Genomic DNA, 24,170 nt, shown 5'->3' with positions numbered 1-24,170 from the left:
ATGCATTAAGGTATTTTACTGAATTCAGCAGCACAAAACAAACATGACCACAGCTCATTTTTACAGCATATTATTTTATTAGTTTCTGTAACCAAACCAGGAGAATGTAAATAAGACCTTACATATTTTAATACAGCGATTTAACCCCTGTACAAGTAAAACAAAACAGAAATCAAAAAAGAAAAGAAAAACAAATCAATTCCCTCTCCTCCCCTTCTGTTTGTAGTTTCTCATATCTACTAAAACAAGAAATGGGGGGCCATACTGAAACCCTTGTTCAACTGTATGCCCCTTAGCAACCCAAGAGGAGTGGTTTGGAGAAAGAGCTTGTATACTCAGGCCTGTGGTCACCATAACAGAGTAGTCCAAAACATCTGGGAACCTGTTAAAGACTTGCATCACTCCTGCCCCAAACCCCCCACTGAGTCTGGCTGCCTTACACTCAACATTGCTCTTTCTAAACTTGCAGCTCGTTACCATTGAACCTAAAATGCTTGACCACTCACCCCAACCTAAACCCCGCCCCTCCTCTGCAGTGATTGGTCAGGAGAGTCAGAGTTGGTCAGCAGCATGGTTGGGAGCTGTGTGGAGAGGCTGGAAGGTGAAATGGAGTTATAGAAGTGGGTGTGTCTACATCTGTCATCGTTCACAGAAAAGGGGAGGGGCTTAAGCTTAGGACATATCAAACATAGGCCTGGTCTGGAGGAACCGTTTACAAAAAAAGAAAATATTCCATCATAATTCTACTATATGTTGACCAAGCAGAGCCATCTTTGTCAAAATCATATATTCATCTAAAAGGATTCAGGTCTCTTGACGCCTAACCTTTGGCTAAAGATTCAAGGTTATTTTGCGCACACACGCAAACGCACAATCTTCAATTCTTGCAGGCGTAGACTACTGACTGAGAAGGCAAGAGGGAAGGCTCACAGTGGAGACTGCAATCGATGAAATAATCAGATACGTCGGTAATCAATTCCTAATCTGCTGAAATGACGTTCTATGTATTGTTAAGGCCAATACACATAGTTGAAGTGAAGTGAAAGTAATCGTGAGTGAGCAGGTAATGTTGAGAGGTGTACACACAAACACAATTATATGCAAGTGTGTGTGTAGACATTTCATTGTATCTTTAATCACCATAACCTCAACATTGTTGCTCGAGAACATCAAGAACAACAAAAATTGGGGAAAACTTCTTCAATAAAAAAAGGAGATATTTGCCTTCCTAAAACGTGTTTCTTTACATGCGGAAATGTGAAAGTGAAAAATAAATCATATTGCTATTAAAAATGGCATTCTCACTGTAACTTTTGTTGATGTCTACCTTCATTGTTCACTGGGGATGTACAGTTCACACAATGGAGGGGCGCTTTCTCTGTAATGCCAACCACAGCAGAGAGAATGGATGGACTGATAAAAGGATGAGGAAAAAGGGCACAGTAAGTGTGAGAAATGCACATCACCTCGTAAAATTAACCTCCATCACTCTACTTCCCTACACTTCTCTGCTGCTTTCAGGTGCTGTAGGACGTCACCGCCCCCCCTCTCCCAAGCCTCCGGCCTCTCAATCCATCCTTCCATCCATCCATGTGCCCTTTCTAAAGCAATAACTGCTACTTGCTCTCCTCTGGTTTGATGGCCTGCGGTTTGATCGGACCCGTCCGGATGGGTTTGGTTGTTGCTAGAGCAGGTTTGTCAGACTCTGCGCGGTCAGATGGCGCCCCCTGGTGATTTGAAGTGATGCTGTCGGTGGGTTTGCCTGCTCCTTCCATGCGGGTGGGCTTGCTTACTGGAGCCTTGAGTTGTTGCTGCTCAGAGAAGAACTTGTGGGTAGACTGTAATACCTCAGCTCTCTGTTTAGCCTGAGAGTGAGTGAGAGAGTGAGACACATTTAAAGCCAATATAGAAAGTGCCCTCACATACAACCTCTTAAGCAGTGGTTCTCAACCTTTTGTGACTCCAAAGGCACCAATTGTCCACAACAATATGCAAAGGCCACATGACTGGATCCACATGTAGTGAGCGTTTTTTCCTGATTTTTAAGCATTTTCTCATAACCGGGCATCGGTTTTGTTTTACCAATAAATATAAACTAACCTCCCTTAGTAAACTTTAAAGTCGGCATGAAACGGAAGTTGAGATTGTAATTTTTTCCCTTGTTGTGACGTATATCCGAGTGAAACGGCTTCTGAAATTAGAAAAAAAATTTAGGGCGGGGCTTGATTTCGTCCTTCGGGAATTGATTGGATCGTTGGAGGTTGGGCGTTGCAAACAAAATGGAGGCAGATTTGAATGCCAGTTTACATTAAGTTGTGGAGGATTTCTCTCCACCGGACTCCCCACCGTTACCCTCCCATGAAGGCTTTTTTATTTTATTTTATTTTATTATTCCCGCGAACCAAGATGAGTCAAGTCAAGTTATCAGTCAAGTTCACCCTCAAGAGCATCTCGAATCTCGATAGCCGCACCCTCATCGGCTCTGGCCGCACCCTTTCGTCATGGCACGTGACCGAAAGAGAAGAGAGGTTGTTTCGAGGGGGGAGGGAAGGGTTATGTATTTGATTAAAGATTATAAGGATACATGAATTTTAAAAAAATAATGAAGTGCACAGATAAATCCTTTATAATGAACTACAATATTACATATAAAAAGAAGATTTGTCAAATTTGATTTCATGCCGACTTTAACATAGCCATTAATGCACAAATGAGATCTGTTACATGCTTAATATGTAATTTAAACTTGGCGCAAAAAATAGAGAATCTCACAGTCATGTAATCCATCGAGTCATGTCACAATAAAGATGTAATTTTACATGAATTAAATAAAACATGAGTGCATTGATTTCTTGATTTTAATCTTTTCTCATTTTGATTAACCTGTATTGATTCTTACAATACCAAGAATCAATCTAGTAGTCTATGCTGTTTTAAGTAGATGCATGAACAAAACTTATGCATTCCATCCAATAAATCGCAATAAGCTTACTGAAATATTTCATGTCTCAATGTAATCACTGCTTCAACCTCAGAAAGATGTCAATAAAACAAGCAATGTTAAATTTACCTCAGAAAAGTAATTCAATTCCCATATCTCAATAGTAAGCTAGAATTATTAACCATTTTGCTAAACATATGCACTACATAAATTAAAAATTCCATGTGTAATTTTGTTAATTTTAACCTTTAATATAGTAATGTACTAGTACCAGTTTACAGCATTAGTTGAGAATATTATGGAATGGAATATTACCATTTTATTAATTTACATGTTATTTCTAAATCTAGACGAATCATTTAGTCATAAAATTAGGCTACCTCATATCCAGGTTTTTTTTTTTTAAGATCCTGTGCTTCGGAGGAAAAACGGGGGTGAAAAAATAATAAATATCTTTTTATTACTGATTTTCAGTTATTGATATGATTGGTTTTATTTTAACCCCTTAAACTCCTAAGCTTATTATGGATTTTCGTCTGATATTGACAAACTTTAAAGCCTCCCCTTACCCACATACAGTTAAGTAAATAAATAAATGGTGTCATTTTAAAGGAAAAAAAATGCAAATGCAAATAAAATAAACAACTCTAAAAATGCCTTCAGGGCTTAAATCACTTTAAGTGAGGCCCCCTGGTTGAGAACCGATGCCATAAAATCATAAAAAAAAAAAAAAAAAGCACTTTTACATTAATAAATGTATTCACCACACTCACCTTAAGGTCCTGTTCTGCTTTTATGGCAGCCTGTGTTCCGCGGGGTACTAACGGGGGACCAGAAGGTCCACGTGGAGGGTGCTGGGGTCTGGGATGGGGCATCAGACCACCGCTCAGGTTGGGGGACATGGGTGGACCCATGGGTGAACGCTGTACCCCTCCAGGAAAGGAATTTGCATGGGGTGGACGTACCAATGGAGACACCATGTTAGCCTGAGACAACATCTGCAAGCATGATAGAGACGAGAAACAGTTAATACTCCAGAAACATTAATGAATTAAGATTTCCCAAAAACTTACTTGGTGTCTGTAGTGGCTGACCTGTGGGTTGAACTGTCCTGGGAAGTGCTGGGCAATGCGCATTCCTGCAGATGCCGACTGGAACTGTTTGGGATACAGCATGCTGTTCATCTTGCTAGACTGATTACTGGGGCTTGTGGAGCTCGCCCTGAGAACACAAACAAGGAAGCTATCAGAAAACACAAAATATGCTTATGACAGATAACGGATATGCATCCAGTACACTAAAAGGCTTGTGACGCTCCAAGCTGAAGGTTATTTGTCGGCCAATGAGCTGTAATTGAGCATCTGTCTGTTGGTCTAGTTTTTACTCTGGTGTGTTCTGCACCACTGACATTAATCAGACCCCATCAGTGGCTTTTTGGCCAATTGAGCCTGTTGAATTGCCAGGAGAGTTTAGCAAAACAACCCATTACTCAAGTAACGAAAGCAAGCAAACGACAGTCAAGAGGGAAAAACAGCAAGCAAGCGCTGCTATGCTTTTTAAGGTTTCTACACTACCGGTCAAAAGTTTGGAGTAATTAAGATTTAAAGGGATACTTCACCTCTGGAAAGATGAATGTGTATTTAAAATAGGTCATTTATGTAGAAGAAATGTGAAGAAATTTTTTAATTCGGAGCTTTCTAGACTGAGAAAAGCCAGAAAATGTATTTTTGGCTTATGTGGATGAAAGACAACAACTCCCAGAATGCACTTGCTTCGCTGCCCTAGGAGGCCACGCCTACCCAGGGTTTCTGCAGGGATCTTCAATTTAAATTTAATGCCTTTTTAATGCCATTTTTTTATTTTTAATGCCATACACGACCCATGACTAACCACGGATATTATGTATGTATGTATGTGTGTATATATATATTAACTTGATTATTCAAACGTTTTTTTCCGCAATTAAAACACTTACATTTGTTTAGGTTTATATATTTTATAATGTAATCATTTCACAGTTAATCTATAAATGAATGTAGAGACAACATAAAGGCCAGTCTCACTGATACTAATACAGCTATTGATATCTGGATAAAAATGATTTCTCCCCCCCTGCACTTTCCCAGTTTTCTGGTCTAGTTTTATTCCTGTTGTTCCTGCTGTCCAAAATTACTCGCGCCACCTCCGCAACTTTGCTCCGGCCGGAGGCAATCGCCAAACTGTTTCCGCGTGTTTTTAATCACACTAACGTACATATTTTGCGACGACAGCAAATAAAAATTATTAATCATGAAGACTATTCAAATAAATTGATAATATAACATTTTCTTCAAAACCATAAAAAAATTTAATGCCTGTAGGATTACAATTTAATGCCATTTAAGGCCTTAATTATTGCAAAATCCATTTAATGACTTTTAATGCTTTTTAATGCCCCGCGGAAACCCTGCTACCAGTTAGAGAGCGCAGTTGAAAACAAACAAGGTTAGGCTACTAACTTAGTGAGTCTCCGTGACGAGTTTGCCCGTGATTTCGAGATAGCCCAAAATGTCCGGGATTCGGCTTTTGCGCTCTACAGTCGCCATTCATCATGTTTACTGTGGCGAGCAGGACGAGGCTGACGGCCGCGGGAGAACGGCGCGAGGCCGGTGGCGTCATTACTGAGACGCGCCGGGTCTCACATCTCTCACGGAGGAGGGGGAATTTTCTTAGCAATGGTAAAACGCACATCAACCGATCACTTGTTTAGCGTTCATGTAAACACTACTTCAGACTCACCAATCGGAATGAATTCAGCTAGATTGAAACAAAAGGTGTGCATGTAAACAATGAATGGCGACCACAGAACGCAAAAGCTGAATCCCGGACATTTTGAACGATCTCGCCCGCCGGACAAGTCCGGGAAAAGGAGGATGGTAACCCCTACTATTCAGCTTTCTCCTACTACTCAGTTTTCTCCATAGAACAAGAGCCTGCTAGCTTAGCTTCCAAAGCTGACACTGTGTGTACATTCTGTGAGTGAGATCCCACCCTCTATGGGCGGGTTGAACACATGCAGAACAGCTCCTCCTACTGGCTGTAGTCTTTAGCCTCTGGCCAGAAAATCCTCCGATGACGCAAAATGACGATTTTTGCGTCATCGGAGGATTTCTTCCAGACAAAAAAATACATAAATCTCTCGTCTCAGGGGGATATGAGGGTGGAAAGCATGGTAATTCGAAAATACTACAGGTACAAATACAAAGCTTAATGCTAAATCCTGAAGTATCCCTTTAAGGTTTTTGAAAAATCTCATATACTCAATGCTTCATTTATTTGATCAAAAATACAGTAAAATGTTATTATTGCGAAATATGATTACAATTTAAAATAACTTTTAATATGCTGATTTGGTGATCAGTTTTTATCAATTACTGGTGCTCAATTAATACTGGTTCTTATCAATGTTGAAGTTTTTGCTGCTTAATATTTTTGTGGGAAAAAGATATTTGGGCCTTAAGCTGGATGGCTTTGCATGCATACACACACCTATAAGGGCTAGATGTGGGGGTAGTGCTTCTGGCGCTGATAGGTGGAGTTCCAGGCTTCATATCCATTCCACCACTGAAGAGCTTCAGATCCATCTCACACATCTACAACAGATAAAAAGCATGCATGTTTCAAGTGTGCAGGAATTAATCTACAACTACAATGAAAACTTGCCAAGCAGCAAACATGAGTAAATATCCCTGGTCTACAGCCATTAACTTGATTATTGCAAGTAAATTAAACCACATATGAAGTAAAATAAATTTTAAAATAAACAGAAGTGTAAAAAAAAAACTGAATAGAGCAATGCACAAACCTTATTGGAAGGCTGCATCATACTGTGTGTACTCTGGCCAATAAGGCCACGGTAGGGCGGATTGCTGGGGGGCTGGCGGTTGAGGCTGGGAGGCGGGCCTTGGGGCGGGGTCGGAGGAAGGGACTGAGGCAAAGCCAAGAGCGGCTGACCACCACCAGAGCCGAAGTTGGGCAAAGACAACTGTGAACCTGGCACAGGAACGGTCACCTGCTGTAGGGCAGAGCTGGGACTGTGTGTTGAGCTGTAGTAGCTGCTCTGCTGCTGGACTTGTCCAGAGTACATGTTTGAGTGCTGACTCATTCCCTGACGCTGCAGATCATCAAACACACAAAAAACAGCAGAGTTTAGATCAAGGTCATGGCAGACTGAAAAAGTGGGAAGGACGAAAGTATAATTGGCCACAAGCAGCCGGAATTAAATTCTGACCTGCAGTAGGTGCGTGTCTATCAGCTGTGATCCTCCCATGCCAGAGGGCTGATTCAGTTGGGGTTCAAACAGGATTGGGATGTGTTGGGTGTTTGAGGTCTGTTGAAAGGCCAGGTTGGACTGAGGCTTGCCCAAATCTGGGGGCTGCACTCCAGGGTAACTATGCAGTGGTGTCCCAGACAGCATCATGGCAGATGTCTGGGAGAGGCTGTTCTGCATGAATGCCTGCTGAGATCTGTGAAAGGAAGAGAGCACACAATAAATATATTGAAATATAATATATTACATATAAAATTGTTGGATGCTGCAGAGTTAAAAGCAGTCTGGAGTACCTGTAGGTTTGTAAGGAGGAGCTGAAGAGATCTTGCTGTTGAGACACCGGAGGTCCAGTGTTGAGGCTCAGCTGGGCCTGGTGCTGATGCTGGTGTTGGTGTTGGTGTTGATGTTGATGTTGGTGCTGATGCTGATGCTGCCCCTGAAGAGGAGCGTAGATGGGGATGGGGATCTGCTGCACCGCTGTGGGCTACAAGGAACAAATCATTACAGGGTGTCAACCAACCTCAATAACTTCAGGAAAATAGGACTACTGGAAACATTCCAAGATAATGACTGGACAGGCTGATCCTGCTGGAGGAAGACACTGGTGGTGGGTGATACCTGTGAAAGTCCAGGCTGATAGCCTTGCTGTTGGGCTAAAGTGGGAGGAGCCAAGCGAGGGTGGGGCGCACTGAACAAGTGGCTTGTGTCCATGTAGAAGGCCGGGATTTGAGCTGCAGTACCTACACGATTAGAAACAAGAGATGATCATTTATTCAAACGACTTTGCATGCAGATGAAGATATAAAGTATAGAAATGCCATATCAATTAGAAATGGTTAAATACATATCGTTCAGAAGTCTGGGGTCAGTAAGTAAAGAAATTAATACTTTTCAGCAAGGATGCATTTAATCAAAAGTGACAGTAAAGACATTTAAAATGTTATAAACATTTTCTATTTAAAATAAATGCTGTTCTTTTTAACTTTCTCTTCAACAAAGAATCCTGAAGAAAAAAGTATCACGGTTTCCACAAAAATATTAAGCAGCACAACTGTTTTCAACATTGATAATAAAATAAAAAAGAAATGTTTCTTGAGCATCAAATCAGCATTTTAGAATGATTTCTGAAGGATCATGTGACAATTTTTTTTAAAAAAGGTTTTCAATTCTAATGTTATTTCCTAATATTACAATTTTTACAGCATTTCTAATCAAATGAATGCAGCCTCTGAGCATAAGAGACTTCGTTTAAAAGTCTTACCAACCCCAAACTTTAGTGTAACAATAGTGTAATAAATCAAATGAACACCATTCAAAAGACAATATTCAAAATTATTAATAACAAAATTATTTATATTGGTCATGGTCTATAAATAAAAGTACCTGCTGCAGACTGGGATACGAACACCTGTGGGGTCTGTTGCTGCGGTAACAGAGAAGGCGCACAGCCCAGTTGGGAAAAGTTAGTGCTGGACATTACTGAACTCTGCAGCTGCTGGGGCTTCACCTTACAGATGTTGGGAGGGTCAGAGGCTGATGTGCTCTTCGTGCTTAGAGAGGATGTTGTGTAGGTCGCGGATCCTGTGTAACAGAGGACCAATATTAAAATTCTACCAATGTCTGTTTAAAACGCTTTTACCAGCACACCCCATGAAAGGGTCAAAGCATAAAGTGTAAACTCCTACCAGACAGTGAGGTGCTGGGGGTGACAGAGGCCACAGGTATCTGAGGCACTGAAGCACTGGAGAAGGAGTTGAAGGAGGCACTGCCTGCTCCTCCTCCACTGGTGATGGGGGAAGCAGAGGAGGTGACAGGAGAGCTCTTTTCCCCCAGACTAGGTGAGTTCTCCCAAGCCTTGCGTGCTGATTCCATCTGCAGAAAAACAGTGAGAAGCAGTTTTACAAGATGCTTTTGGTAGCATCGGCCTTCACATACTTGTGTAGAGTATGTTTTATGATGATTTATGACTATGGTGAAACTATAACAAAAAAAAAAATCTGGCCTAAAATTTTGTGTATTGCTGCCTTTGATTAGAGGATAAGTATTTGTAAAACACAAAATTCTGATTAGCAAATGAATCATTCAGTCATCATCACGCGTCTTACTTTGAGTGTGAGGTCAACAGTAGCAGGAGAGACTGTGGCAAGGCTGGAGCTTTGCTGCAGGGCTTCTCTTCGCTGAATAGGTAACGGGTGCGGGAGAGCCACCTGAACCAACAACCAAGAAAAGGATCAGAACACAGAAAAACTACACACACAAACACAAAGATTGATTACAACACTGAAGCACTAACAGGGGTCACAAGGCTCTCCTCCATCTTTGTCCCTGCAGTGGGGACGTTGTCAGCTAAAGAGGACGACGGAATTGTGTAATCAGTCACCGATTCCTGCACAATAAATAGACAGTGTCAGGGAAAAATAAACAATTCATTTTTCTATAAAATATACACTTACTAATCAAAAGTTTGCGCTTGAAAAAGTCTCTTATGCTCACCAGGGCTACATTTATTTGTGTAATAGACAATTTAAAAGCAAAAATTATATTGATATTTGATAAATGTTCTTGAGCAATGTTGAAAACTGTTGTACAGTTTAATATTTTTTGTGGAAAGTGATTTTTCCTCAGGATTCTTTGATGAATATAAAGTTCAAAAGAACAGCATTATTTGAAAAGTATTTTGTTACATAAAATGTCTTTACTGACACTTATGATCAATTTAATACAACCTTTCTGAAGAAAAACATACATTTTCAAAACTCACTGAAATTTTGAACGGTAGTGTACAAATGAAAGGATTGAGGCAGCAGGATATTATACTGCACCTTAGAGCTGCTGGAGTATTCTGCTGATGGAGCAGTGATCATGCCCTCAATGTCTCCACCCAGCTCAGGAACGTTGTCTTTAGTAGGTGAGCTGGAGTCTCGGTCTCGGCTGCCTCCAGTTCCACTTTTATCCAGACCCTCTCCATCGGACTGACGCACATCTTTGGCAGCCTTGCGGTTCTTGAGCGAACGCTCTTTACCAATGGGTCCAGGTTTATATTCTTTGTGCTCCAGAGGAGGGATGTCAGGTAACTGCAGAGGGGAAATTGATTTTTTAAATGAGGTTCATTATTCACCTATATACAAAAAAGTCTGGGACCACTAATGAAAATGTTTCTATTTTGCATATCAGCACAACAATTTGTCCCCCTTTTGGGCAAATTTCACAGCCCTGTGCCATATATCTCGCAAACATACAAATATTGTTTCACTTGGAAATTCTGTTGCATTATGTGATGCAAATTCGGTTGCACATTGTATATACAGGTCCTTCTATAGACAAAAGCAGGGACTACCTTCTGAGGTTTGACAGGTCCAGCGCGGGGCTGTTTTTGTCTCTGCTCTTTGGGTTCGGGTAATTTATTATCAGAGGTTTTCTCTAGCAGGGTGGGTACTCCATCGCTCTCAGTGCTGCCTGCTGAAGAGGGGGCACCAAACTGGATACTGTCCATACCCAGCTCAACCCCAGTGTCTGTGCCAGCTTTCACACCCTAAAAAAAACAAAAAAAAAAAACATCACCACTTACTAAAGTTTAGACTATCAAAATGGTGCTGTCAGCCCATTACAATATCAAGCCTTGTTTAATTCTTATTCAAATATCCTCTCACACCTCAGGTGTAACAGTCCCAGTAAATGAAGTAAGGGGTTTATTCCAGGCACTGACAGAGGGAGGCTGGGGAGGGCTGATAGGTCCAACTACAATAGAAAGAGAAATGGGACAACCATCAGATACAGAACTGTTAAAATTAAATCAAAAATATATGTGTCAAGAAGAAAAACTCCCTGCTCTTAATTTATTTCTTAGTTTTTCAAGAAACTATTCAAGTAACATTAATAAAGACAGTATGCGGTGTAAGTAAACATGGCTTTAAGTTGAGACACTTACGTTTCTTGACATCAGAGAGAACAGTGGAGCCAGCCACCTTGTTCTCCCACAGTTCAGTACCCAGGGTGTTGTGCGTCTGACTCTTGGCAGAGAAGTCTACAGATGCAGGAGCCAGAGGTGCAACAGCACCCTCAAGAGGCTGGGGCGGGCTAGTGCTCTGATTAGAGGCGGGCAGATTGTGCTGTGACACAGAGATAGCTGGCTGTGGTTGAGGCTGCTGCAGGACAGACTGGGACTGTGGAGCTGGGGCTGATGGTTGCTGCTGCTGCCCTGCTGACATTCCTTGCTGCTGTTGCTGTTGTTTTTTGGCAAACCGTGGAGGAAGTTTAGAACCGCCACCACCCCTGCCCTTCTCTCCAGAGCCCTTTTTACTCCAGTTCTGCAAAGCATTTGGATAGACATAGAAGATATCAGATGACATTTTTGGCATTGTACCAACTGCCATGGTTCAATGCATGCAATACATGAATGCTAACGGACAATACTAAATTAATAAAATAATAAATGATTGAGTTCCTCTTCTTTACACACCTGTGTAGTCTGCTCTTCTTTCTTCCTTCGTTCCTCATCCTGCAAACGTTTCTGCTGTTTCCGTGAAACAACCTCTGTGAACCCATCATCGGTAGTGTTCGACTGAGGGTCCTCCAGCGTTGTGACTTCTGGGTGGTCATCAATGATCACTACACCTGTGGAAGAGAAAAGAGAACAAATGAGTTTCAAACAACTTAATTCAGTTTACCAATATTAAGACTTAGTAATACAATAATTCTATAATACAACCCCAAATCCAGAAAAGTTGGGACATTTTGTAAAATGTATATAAAATGAGGATTTGAGGAATGAGATTTGTTAATTTTTATTTATTTAACTGACAAAATAATAAAAAAGAAAGAAAAAAAATCCAATGTTTCAGTGACCAAATTAATTGTATTTTGTAAATATACACAAATATTGATTCTGATGGCTGCAACACACTACAAAAAAGACAGCCACAAAATAAAAGTGAAAAGACTACAGAATATCCAAGTTAAACTGTTTTAAAAGAGTTCATAATTAGCAGGCAAACTGGTAATAGGTTAGATCGTGTTTGGGTATAAAATGGGCATCCACCAAAGACTCTGTCTTTGCAAGCAAAGATGGGTCATGGCTCACCACTTTGTGGCAAATTTCATGAGAATTGTCAAACAATTCAAATATCACAATTCTCAATGCAAGTTTGCAAAGTATTTAGATCTTTCACCAACTACCATACATATTGTGATAAGATTCAGGGGAATCCAGAGAAATCTCAGTCTGTGTAGTGCAAGGCAGGAGATCTCCGTTGAATGTGTGTGCACGAGAAACTGTCATGATTCTGTTAAATATAGCCACATGGGCTCGGGAGTTCTTTGGAAAACCGTTGTCACTTAACACAAGGGCTCAATACTGGAAAAAATATCATTGTTTAAGCATGTTTTTGGAAAAAAGTTTCGGAGTGCTCAGAGACGAAAAGGACCATCCAGAATTTCATCAGTGACAGGTGCAGAAGCAAACATCTGTCATGGTATTGGGGTGCATCAGTGCAAAAGTTATGGGTGACGTATACCGCCATCAAGACGACATCTTTTCTGGAAAGCAAGACAATGCAAGGCCTAATTCTTCAAATGCTAAAAAGTGGTTTCTAGACACTCTACACCATAGAAGGGATGTGCTTGACTGCCTGCAGTCCAGATCTGTCACATCATAAAAAGGAGAATCAGACAATGATGACCAGACTGTTTAGATGCTGTCATGTATCAGTTGAGATTGGGCAAAAATTCCACTTGCAGTTAGTATCCTCTATTCCCAAACATAAAAAAAAAAAAGTGTAATTAAAAGGAAAGGTGACGGAGGAAAACATGCCGCTGTCCCAACTTTGAGTGTGTGTTACAGCCATCACAATCAAAATTTATTTTTTATTTACGAAATACACTTAAGTTCGTCAGTTAAAACTGAAAATATTTTATTTGTATCTTTGTCAGTTAAATAAAGGTTAAAGAAAATTAACAAATGACAAGATTTTAGATTTTATTGCATTTTTCAAAATGTTCTAATTTTTCTGGATTTGGGGTTGTAATATTAAAACTTCTTTTTTGGAGCGAATCAGCAAGCTAAAACGCCAGAGTTAGAGTCACTAAAAATTGTCTATTAATTACTATGAAAAAAAGGTTGCTACTGGGTGCAACTACTGCAATATAGACAAAAGTCTTGAATACTCACTGGCATAATTGTTGAGATCAAACTGAGACAAAGCATTTTCTTTCTCTTTGGGTTTTTTGACTGCTTGTTTTGCTTCCTCTTTCCGGCGGCTGGGTGCTTGATCTTTTCCAGCCTTTTGACCTGTACCAGCCTGAGCGGCCTCTGCATTCTGAGCAGCAGCACTGCAGGGAATAGAGAGAAAATATTAGCTCATCAGAAAATCAGAGCAAGGAAGATTTAAATAATATGTTTCCAATAATGTTTTAATAAAGCAGGAAGCCATGAAAAGCTGAAGTATACTTGGACCATATATTCAGTTGCTTAATTTCAAGATGGTTCTGCATGAGTTTGTTCTGAAATGCAATTCTTAACTTTAGGCAGGGGTGTCCAATCCTGCTTATGGAGGGTTAACATCTTGTAGAGTTTAGCTCAAACTAGTAGGGCTGTAACGTTATGCAATATGAAACCGAAATCGCAACACTCAGATCCACGAACCTGTGTCGCGGTGTGAGAAGGCAGAATTGCGACACACCCCTTCCAACTCCCATAGTTAAATTTCCTGTCCAAATCCAATGCTTCCACATCTTTAAATACTATTAGTATTATTGGAAGTTAACATTATAAAATACGTAGACCTACACCACAAAACTAGTTGAGGATAAATTCTTTAAAATTGGGCAATTCCGTTATTCCGTAAATTCAGTTATGGACGTGACATTTGCAGTCAAAACTTGAAATATAAATTCTCAGAAAATGTATTTAATACCAATATACTGAAACGTCTGTTTATATATCCATACTCCCTACCATACTCCCTTAATAAAGGAGTCCAGACATTAGAAAAATATCAGTCTACACATGCGTTTTATATTTAATATGAGGGAAATATACATGCGTTACAGACGTGACAAAAAATCTAAAAACTTTTAGGTGGCAAATATTTTTTACTGCGCAAACCAAAAGTAAAACTACCCACCGGATGAAGGAGGGTTGGCTCTCCACAGAACATAAAATATTCATTTTATTTTATTTTTCGTGTTTGCATTTATGAGGAAAAAACAATGTTACGGACGTGAGCGTTCTGAAAGCGGCACTAAAAGACTGCTTTAAAACTTTCACAGAGACCTCAAACAGAAAGCACAAAGCCTTTCTTTAAAGTTAATTTTGTTTTGTATTAATTGTATCTTAATTTTAATCAATGTTTCATCAACCAATTTCCTGGATTTAATAAATAAGAAATATAGCAGACAATAGATAATCACGACACGGAGGCGCCGGCACGTGAACTGGAGCTTGTCTCAAATGAACCGAAACTTGGCATATAAGGTAGCCTACTTGCCTCACAGACCTGATAAATATATCTATAGAAAGCTTGAAATATCTACTTTTAAACAGAACAATTCAAAACGAAAGAAAACAGACTGCTCTCTGCTTATGTAATCCGAAATGTGCATTTCTCTCTGGCGCGTTCACAACATGCGAAGATCGCGAGTCAGCATCGTCAACTTCATCTTTGCAGCCGACACTGATATAAAAAAACACTTGTTTATTAATAAACAATTAAAATGTCTCTTTGCTATATTTTACATTCATAATCGTTACTTTTACCGGTTCTTTGTGACAGCTTTTAGGTTCTTTATTGGCAGCGCCACCCTTACATCTTACATGAGCACCACCGCATTAGCATATGCACCTCTTTTCGGTTGTTGAAAATGAGGGGTTCAAGTATTTACTTAGTGTGCTCAAGCCCCGTTATGCATTACCAAACCGGGCACATTTCTCTCAAAATGTGCTACCAAAACTTCTGGAGAAAACAAAGGCTAAAAAGAAGGAGTTCAGGACTCACCCCCTGCGTCCTGATTTGGCTCCAGATCCTCCCCTCCTCTCGCTCTTGCCCCCGGGGTAGCCTCGACCTGTTTTAGGCCCACTATTTCCCCGGCGGTTCTGTCGATCGACAGGCCGCTGGCTGGAGAAGCTCCTCTTGGCTGCTGAGGCTAACTCCCGTTTTGGGATTGCCACACTTTCTGTGGGTGATTTGCTTTGTCCCCCAGAGATCGGTGTGGGCACAGAGGAGGAGGAAGTGGTGGCGGTCATGGCCGCTTCAAGTTGCTTCTTGTCCTCTCGCTCTCTCCGTTCATTGAAGTCACTACTCTCAGAGGCAGTCTCCCACTCCTCGTTGGCCTGGTCAGAAGAGTTCTGATTGGACAAGTCTGGTGATTTGCTGCCAGCAGCAACTACAGTTGTGGCTCCCATTTCAGGAACAACCGTTTCTGTGACAGGAAGTTCAGGCGAAGTCACATCAGGAGTGAGAGAAGGTGCTGTAGTGGCATCAACCACTCTCTCGGGCAAAGTGACCAGAGTTCCAGGAGCTTTAGACCGTGTCGGGGAGACAGACGTAGGTACTGGCATTCCAGGAGTAGTTTCACCAGCAAAAACTGCTGCTTCACGTTCTTTAAGCCTCCGAAATCGTGGGGGCTTGTCCTGTCTGGGTGGACGGGCTGCCCTTGGTCTCCGGGGCCTCTCCCTCATGCTTTGTCCACCCTCTCCGATCTTCTTGTTATCATACTTGGCATGACGTCGTTCGGAGGGTGTGCTATCAGTGCGCGAGGTCTCAGCTTCCTCTGGTCGAAATGTCTCCATGGGCTTCGAGGGCCACTGTGAGCCCTCTTTGACAGCAGCCCGACGGAAAGGAGCAGATCTGTGGCCACCTCGTTCCCTGCCACCACCTCGCCTGCTGTGCAAACCACCCTTTCCCCGGCGTGCGGCCTCACCCTTTAACAGAAAACCTGGTTTTGGTCGCCCATCCTCATCCCTAGACACAGGTTTTTCCAAAATAGGTCCAGCTGCAAATCCGGAGGCAGATTTAGATGATCGTGATTCCGTCAGCTCGCGACGAATCGGTCTGCTTGGTTTGGTGCTGGGCTCACGATCTGATGCTCCGGTGTCACTGGCAGATTCTCTACCTTCACTTTCAGAATCTGTGTCCGAGCCTCGTCTGCGTCTGCGCTTGGGCAAGACTTCGAAATCTGAGCTCTCACTACGGGTTTCACTCTCTTCCCGGCAGCGGAACCCAGCAGTCCCCGTGGCACTTAATGGCAAGTCTGAGCGTGATCGTGGCTCTCTGTATGGGTAGTCCCCTCGACTCCGACCACGGCTACCTCGGCCCCTCCCACCATAGCTGCCTCTGTAACTCCGGCCACGGGAATAGTACTCTCCTCGACCGCGGCCTTTATAATCAGATGGCCAGTCCTTCTCTCTTTCTGCTTCTCTGTCCCTCTCTCGGTCACGTTCTCTCTCTCGCTCCCTCTCGTCTCTGCGATAAGATCTGGGAGGGAGGTTAGACTCTTTGCGAGATGGTAGTTTGGGTTCAGGACGTTTGTCATTAGTTGGAGGCATGTCTGACTTTTCCTCAGGAGCAGTTGAGACTGTAGAAACTACCGTTGTCTGAAGATCTCTGGATTTTGCTCCACCAGTCGCTACTCCCACTTCAGGTTCTACCACTACTTTCTTCCCATCACCAGATGGCTTCAGTCCTTCTTTCAGTCCTGCTTCTACAGCAGCTGAAGGAACACCTTTGTAAGTAGCACCCTCTTTTTTGGATCGTTCACCTCGCTGCTCTTCTTTCTCTCTTCTCTGTTCCCTCTCTTCCTTCATGTCTCGTAGTACAGGTTTCTTAATAGGTCCAGATCTCCTGACTGGCCGCTCCACTCCGGGACCCTCTCTCCTCCCGGATCCAGATCCACGGGATCCCCAGCGCATTTCTGACTTCTGCTTGCTGGGCGCAGGTAAAATAAGCTTTTCAGTTTTGTGCATACCATCATTAGACACCGGAGGAGTGGAACGGCTGTTGTTCACAGACCCTTGACCAAAAGGCTCCTTTCTGGACTTGTCCTCAGGTCTTTCCACAGTATCGGGAAGGTCCAGGGTTTTCTGTGCTATGATAAGTCCTTCAAATCTGGGCTCTTCCAGTTTCAAAGAGTGACTGGAGCCTTGAGAGATACTCCGTTTCAATACAGCCTGTCCAATGGCTTCAACCTCATCTGCACCGGAAAGGTTAACCTCCTCAGGGTCAAAGGAGGGGATGACTGGTGTTCTGTCAGTCTGTAAGAGACCTGGTACCTCTTCGTTAATACGACTAAAAGCAGATAAGGTTTCAGATGAATCCCTGAAGAAGTCACTTTTGCCCCGGGGCTCCAGTGGGCTATGCTCCTGAGGGTAGACACCTGATAGACCTCTATCCAGCTCCAGACCAGCATCCAATCTAAGAGGGGACGAGGAAAACATCTTAGCACTTGATCAAACACGTTATTTCTAACAGTGGGGGAAATCGTATAACTATATTTTTGTTCTAAAACACTGCAGTCTCTCACCTTGGCTCCTTGCCATCTTCTCGTCCTTTAGCAGTGGCAGAGGAAGGCAGGGACTCTGTTGGGGGATATGGGTCAGAACCCCAAACCATTCGAGGCTCACTGGGAACTCCGTGTTCTCTGATGGGTCGGGTCAGATGATCAAAAGTGTCTGATCCAGAGCTGCTGTTGTCTGCGGGCTCTCGTCGTACCAGTTGCTTAGGCATTCTCCCTGATGATGAAAAATAAAGTTACTACGACTGCAGATATAGAATGCAACAAAACAACTGCTCCAAAACAAAATGTCAGAAATAATGTTTTTCACAATACTAAAACTGGAGACGTATTTTAAAAGAAAAACGAGGAAGTGATAGAGCATAAGATGAAACGAGAAAATGTGTTACTGTATATTTTAATAGTTTCCAGTGATTGGGTTTGTTACCTAGTTACTAGGAAAGGAAACAATTTCAGTTTGCAAGAAATACCGGGGTGCATAGGAGGCATGTCTATTGGTGGCCGTCCAGACATCATACGAGGATCCATATAAGATTGCATCATTAGCCAGCGTGGGTCAAAGCCCATCGAGGCTAGGTGTTGGTGGTGGGGGCCAAGAGGTTGGTATAGGGATCTGTGCTGAGGGGGAACAGAACCCCCTGAGGGAGAGACCGGACCCCCTCCACCTTGCTGCTGTTGCTGCTGCCACTGTTGTTGTTTAAGCTGTTCCTAAAGAATTTAAGAGGAAATGTTTTTACTACATTAAAGCAGGAATTACAACAAAGAACTTCAGTTGTCAAATAATAAGAGCTGAACGATTTATCGCAATAAAACCGCACACGATTTGGCAAAGGCTGCGATTAATTTATGCGCAGCTTGTCAGTGGAGTGTGGCTGATTGGTAGTAAATACTGCCCCATTTGAACGCCAGAGGGCGCTCTCATGCAAACATGCTAAATATGCCCCGCCGCAGAAGTACAATAATGCGCATCATTCCAGGAAATCCCTATCGCTGTAGCTGAATAAACAGAAGATTGAAACACTTTGATTAAACATGACTTATAAACACACGACTGCCTTATTCTGTGTAAGGTGGCACATCATCTCACAGAAGGATGCTCAACTGTCGTTATGAAGTGAGTTTGGAGTAAATGCATGTTATTAAATGTTGTTTGCTTCTCATGTTTTGGAAAGATGTTTGATGCGTGTTGTTTTTTCAAATGCACTTTATAAGTGACTCAAACTCACAGTGCTTTCAGATGGAGCAGCGTTTACATAGCCGTACATCAATGACAAGCTGCGTATAAAAATAAATAAATAAAATATCGCGATAAGCCATCTCGATTTAAGTGCTATTACATGGAAAGTGCGATTAATCGTTCAGCCCTACAAATATTATCTGACAGGTGACCTGAACAAACTATACATTTTCATCTTTTACAGGGTTCAAACTAAGACCTGAACAAACTATACATTTTCATCTTTTACAGGGTTCAAACTAAAATTGATGCTTTAAAGGAAGCAGGCAACAAACAAAGCTAGGACAATGTGTGAGCACCTGTTGTCTAAGGAACCTGGGTGGCAAAGACTTCTGGAACTGTTTTGAGTATCCAGAGGTGACAGAAGGGCGAACAGCAGTCCCTGTCTCCCCCTCATTTTCCAGTTGAGATGGAAGAGGTGTATCTTCATTAACAGAATGATCCAGTCTGGACAAAGACAACTGAGGCTCCTCAACTGAAACAAAAAAAAAAAAATAGACAATTTTAAATCTAAAACTAGCACACTCTATAAGAATAATTACACATCAGGCAGAAGATTTTATCCCAAGCGACAGGGATTTGAACCAATGACTTTGGCGTTGCTAGTGTCATGCACTATTTTTGAGCTACACTACAGGAAAATTCCATCCCAATTTATAGTATGCATCAAACCAGGTGAGCGCAATTAAGGTTCTTGTCACACTTGCTTTGTTTGGTTCAAACAAGATTTTACACCCTACCCTGGCTGGTCTTATTTTCACATTGTACATTAAACCATTTGATTCTTTAGATTTACAACTAAAGCTTCACTGCAATAGAAAGCCATTTGAGTTTATACACCGCAATTTGTATTGCTATACATGCAGAGAGGTACATTTTTGGAGACAAACCTCTATGCGAAATGCATTCGGTGTAATAACAGTGATGCTTTCAATCCATTTACCTCTGGGCTCCTCAGCACTGAAGTAGTCTCTCGTTGGTTGTCTATCCACTTGTCTATGCACCTCCTCACTTACAGCAGTATCAACCTTGCTTTGGGGTTCTGGGGCAGTCCTATGAACAGGAGGGCTAGGTTGCCGAGTAAGAAATTGTGGCACCTCCTCCACAGTGGGCTCTGTCCTTTGATGGTTTGGCATGGGAAGGCAGGGTTGCTGTGCAGGGGGAGGTGGTGCAGGCTGAGGGGGTGGAGTTTCAGCAGGTTGTTTAGGCACAGTTTCAGTCACTTCCTGGTGGTCATCGTGAGCTTGCGTAGTTGGTTTAGAAGTTTCTGTAGTTGAAGGTCGACGTTTCTCCTCCAGTTGTTTGAGTTTCTCTTTGCAGGCAGCAAGTCTCTGTTCTTCCATGCGCCGTTCCTCCTCCTCACGCCGTCTGCGAGCACGCTCTACTGCTTCCGAGAGCTCTGACTGTTTCTTCCGTTTCTGTCGCCATGCTTCCGTTTCCTCCTCACCAGCAGGGGGTGCTGAAGTGGCCAGCTTTGTAACACGTGGGCCACCACTTCCCACAGAACGTCCAACAGTTTGTCCCTGCACAATACATTTTTTTTTTAATTATAGACAAAAAAACAAAGCAGCTAAAAAAAAAAGAAATACGTTTTCAGCTAACTTTGTCAAATCCGAGACTACTATCCCAGTGCACGCCATACCTGTTGATCCATCTTGCTATAATGGACAAGATTGCCAGGCGAGGGAGCCCTGGGATCTCCACTTTCCACCCATGAACTCTTGCCATCACTCCTCTCCTCTGCTCCTTCTTTCCATCCCTCCTGGACATCAATTTTTCTTGTTCGCATACGATCAACTTTAGTCATCCACTCCCTGTGTTTTTGCAAGAAAGTTTTATAGGACCAATTTTCACTATGCCCAAATATGTTCTGCAATAAATTTTTTTTACAAAGATGAGTGCTTACCAGCCATCGCTTTTCTCCTTAGCTGAATGGTTCTCCTCATCATCACTAAAGTTCAGTTTCTCAGTATAGTCAACTTCCATCTGGGCACCTAGATAAGACCAAAAATTGTGACTCAATGGACAATGATTTAAATATTAAATAAAATAAGGCAATACCTAATAAGCCTGGGAATTAAAAACTTGATAATCCTTTAATTTGATTATTTTGTACTTATCTTCTGGTAAGCACCCATGACCTTCCAAATGCAAGACCACTCATAACATGAAGTACCGACATTGTTGCAAAAATGGATGCTTTGCATTACGAGTTAAAAACTGACAACAGGTACTGACTATAAATTCTGACTGGATGAGCCACATTTAAAGAAGCTGAATTCTGAATTCAATGATTCCCATTTTGTGTCAAGCTGATAGTCATGTGGCTAGCTGTCAAGATATAAATGGTATAGCAACCTCTAACAACTGAGACATTTCTACTGTTGCACTGTACATCCCCACCTAACCCTACCACAAACTGTGAAAAAAAAAAAAAAAAAAACCCTATCCAATGGTCACTCTCACCTGCCCAACCCTCATCAGCATCAGTGTCCAGATTGTCTAGCTCCTTTAGTTCAGTGGCACTAACAATTGATGGCCTGTCTGGATCCTGATGCCATGGCTGAGAGGGAGGTTGTGCGGGTCTTCCAGACCGTGGACCCCTAAGTGGAGAAGAGAGAAAAACGTGAGAAAGTGAGAATTTACAAAGCTCCTAATGTCCTGGAAGTATCCCAAAATACCAAATTGTCTTGTTTAATAGAAATTGTCTTTCAACTGCTTCCACTTTCAACTTTTCCATCTAAAGCAAGTTAAGTTTAGTTTCAGACCTTATGGGACCACTTACTTGGACATCTCCGGTGGTCCAGGGTATCTAAAGCTGCCTTGTACAGGAGGAAAGGGCCCTCGAGGGTAAGCATTAAACATCTGAAAAGATGCATACATTAAAATAACACTGCCAAATGCACTTCACAAAATAAGTACCACCCAGAAAAATATATAGCAGCATGCCACATTTCAGGAGGTAGAAGAAATAATAAACAGTGGTTAAATAACAATCACTCACATATGGCGGCATCATGCTCCTGAACTGGGCAGCATGGAACTGCGATGACATCCCTCCCGGTGGTTGCTGGCCACCGTTGAGTTTATGCTGAGGGGCAGTAGGTGGGAGCCTGTCCCTGGCATCCCTCTTTTCTCTGCTCTCACCAGCAGAGGGTTTTCCTGCCTCATCAGAGTCCCCAGAAGGAGATGGTGTGCCTCTACCCATGCCTGACTCCTCAGAGGGCTTACTGTCAGTCTCTGAGGGGCTGGGAGCAACGTTTAAGTTCCTGCCTCCACCTTCTCGCCAGCTACCCACATCTGGTTGGCAATAGGCATTAAAGACCAGTGTAAGGGAGTGCACATGAAAACATTTTTTTTTTTATCATTAAGAAATTGTTGCACATTATTTCGAACGGTTGTAACAGGGATGTTACACAAAGCTTGTGAGTGAATGGGAAGGACAATTACTCTGAGGCCTGAGGCTGGGGCCCGGTCCATAGGGTTCATCTTCCTGATCGCCTGATTTATCCACCTCACCCGCCGCCTGCAGACTCGGAAACTCCTGATGGAACTGACTGCTCATCCGAGGAGCTCCTGCATATACAGCGCCATTGAAGCACTTGGCTTTATCAGTTTAAAATTCATAATTTTGATAATTCTGCTACTTAAATTTGCTTAGATAAGGATTTACAGTTCACAGTAGTATTTTGAGAACTCTAACAACAATGAAATGCTTTACAAAAGAAAAGGCTTACCGTCCAGCTGCCCAGGCTGTTTGCTGTTGGCCCAGGAGCGGCTGCCACCCAGAGGGGCATCAGAGGTCTGGGGCACAGTTGGCTTGGGCTGTGGTGGAGGGGTCTCTTGCTGCCTATAATTATGAGAGAAGTGTCAATGGATCACCGAAATCTAAAGGAGTATGTTTGGAACAAGAGTGTTATAACTTCCAAAACTAATCTTGCAACAGGCAATACAACCCATCATAAGGTGTAGTTTTACCGTTCGTCTCCTGGTTGATCCTGTCTGGAGGCCCATCCGCTGCCGTCCTTGGGTACGATACTGACGTTGGGATCGTTGCCTTTGTTCTCAGCTTTCAGGCTGGGCAGGTTAGCTGGAGGGGGCATGCGTCGACTAACGGCAACTTTGCCCAAACTTTGGAGCCCATGTCTGGCAGCAACTAAGGAGGAAAAAAATACATTTCATTAGCCTTAACAATTACACACTAATCTTTTGATTTAGACAAAACAACTATAGTTTTCTGACCAAAATTTAACAAGAACATCATTAATTGCAGCTATAACCTTATAACTAGACATGTGCCGGTATTCGGTAATGCGATAAATCGCGGTAATGAATATGCACGATATTGTTATCGCGGGCACTTCAAAATACCGTGAAAAATAATAGATCAGAATTTATATTTATAGAACGCGCATTAGCTTATTTTCCATCAACCGCTTAAACAAACACTGCGTATATGCTGCGCAAAATACGTGCGCACTCTGATGTAAACAATCCCCACATGAAGCGCTGTGTACATGCGGCAGTGCGCACTCTAGTCTAATGTAAACAATCTTCACATGGAGAAGAAGCATGGCGGAAGGAGGAACGCTGCCGACGATTTATCCCGCTTCTAAAAGCAGGGCTGTCAACTCTACGCATTCAGTGTGAGACTCACGCAATCGACACTTTTCACACGCTCTCGTGCCACACATTAATTTTCTCACTCAGAGAAAAATCACGGAGCAAAGAGTACACTGACATCGACAGACTAGACAGAGCAGGTTACTTTTGAAAATTCTCAGCTCTTATGTTCTGTCCATTTTATTACGAAATTCAGACAATAAATACCGTTTTGGTGCTTGTAAATGTGACGTGACCGATCGCTGTAGCGCCTCAGTTCAAGTAAAACGATCATCTGTTACTTTTTATTTAAAGATACAGTACAACTTACCGAAAGGTATTTATGCCTCACACATAATATCGATCAATCAGTGTTTTTCAACCACGGAAAGAGGTCAATAAAACTGCAGGTGAACAATTATGTCACAGAACGTTACATTTACCTCAGGAAAGCCATTTAATGACCAACACGTAGTTGACTAGAAAAAATAGCTATAGAGAGGAGTATTTTGCTAAATATGTGCACTAATACATTTTTATTATATTTTTACTTGTGTCATAATTTATTATAATGA

General features: G+C 42.2%; 1 protein-coding gene across 2 annotated transcripts; it reads right to left on the bottom strand.

Moving 5' to 3' along the window:
* Nucleotides 1-54: 54 nt before the first annotated feature.
* Nucleotides 55-23,145, bottom strand: prrc2c (proline-rich coiled-coil 2C). 2 transcript variants are annotated; one of them, XM_081378042.1, is made up of 31 exons: nucleotides 22,972-23,145; nucleotides 22,731-22,843; nucleotides 22,444-22,569; nucleotides 21,998-22,293; nucleotides 21,779-21,858; nucleotides 21,460-21,596; nucleotides 20,900-20,987; nucleotides 20,636-20,807; nucleotides 19,937-20,516; nucleotides 19,293-19,468; nucleotides 18,227-18,464; nucleotides 17,766-17,973; nucleotides 15,242-17,656; nucleotides 13,417-13,577; nucleotides 11,710-11,864; nucleotides 11,179-11,557; nucleotides 10,903-10,988; nucleotides 10,588-10,782; nucleotides 10,073-10,324; nucleotides 9,544-9,636; nucleotides 9,356-9,457; nucleotides 8,936-9,122; nucleotides 8,634-8,831; nucleotides 7,869-7,990; nucleotides 7,544-7,734; nucleotides 7,212-7,446; nucleotides 6,786-7,094; nucleotides 6,470-6,573; nucleotides 4,015-4,162; nucleotides 3,715-3,939; nucleotides 55-1,865 (listed from the first exon to the last, which is right to left on the bottom strand). In XM_081378042.1, the coding sequence occupies exons 1-31, from the start codon at nucleotides 23,094-23,096 to the stop codon at nucleotides 1,617-1,619; spliced, it is 8,145 nt and encodes a 2,714-aa protein (XP_081234168.1). In that variant the 5' UTR covers nucleotides 23,097-23,145; the 3' UTR covers nucleotides 55-1,616. The 2 variants fall into 2 exon arrangements, with proteins under 2 accessions (XP_081234168.1, XP_081234169.1); XM_081378043.1 differs by having other exon boundaries at nucleotides 4,036-4,162.
* Nucleotides 23,146-24,170: the final 1,025 nt, after the last annotated feature.

Source organism: Scardinius erythrophthalmus (assembly GCF_964197995.2).
Source record: "Scardinius erythrophthalmus genome assembly, chromosome: 11".
NCBI lineage: Eukaryota > Metazoa > Chordata > Actinopteri > Cypriniformes > Leuciscidae > Scardinius > Scardinius erythrophthalmus.
This window is presented reverse-complemented; position numbering and strand designations above follow the sequence as displayed.

Coding starts and splice junctions, on each gene's coding strand:
- prrc2c (XM_081378042.1), bottom strand. CDS start 23,096: ATGCCCCCTCCAGCTAACCTGCCCAGCCTGAAAGCTGAGAACAAAGGC. Junction 17,974..18,226: donor CATGCCTCCTATGCACCCCG/GTATTTCTTGCA, acceptor TTTCATCATCAG/GGAGAATGCCTAAGCAACTG. Junction 10,783..10,902: donor CTGGGACTGTTACACCTGAG/GTGTGAGAGGAT, acceptor TGTTTTTTTTAG/GGTGTGAAAGCTGGCACAGA.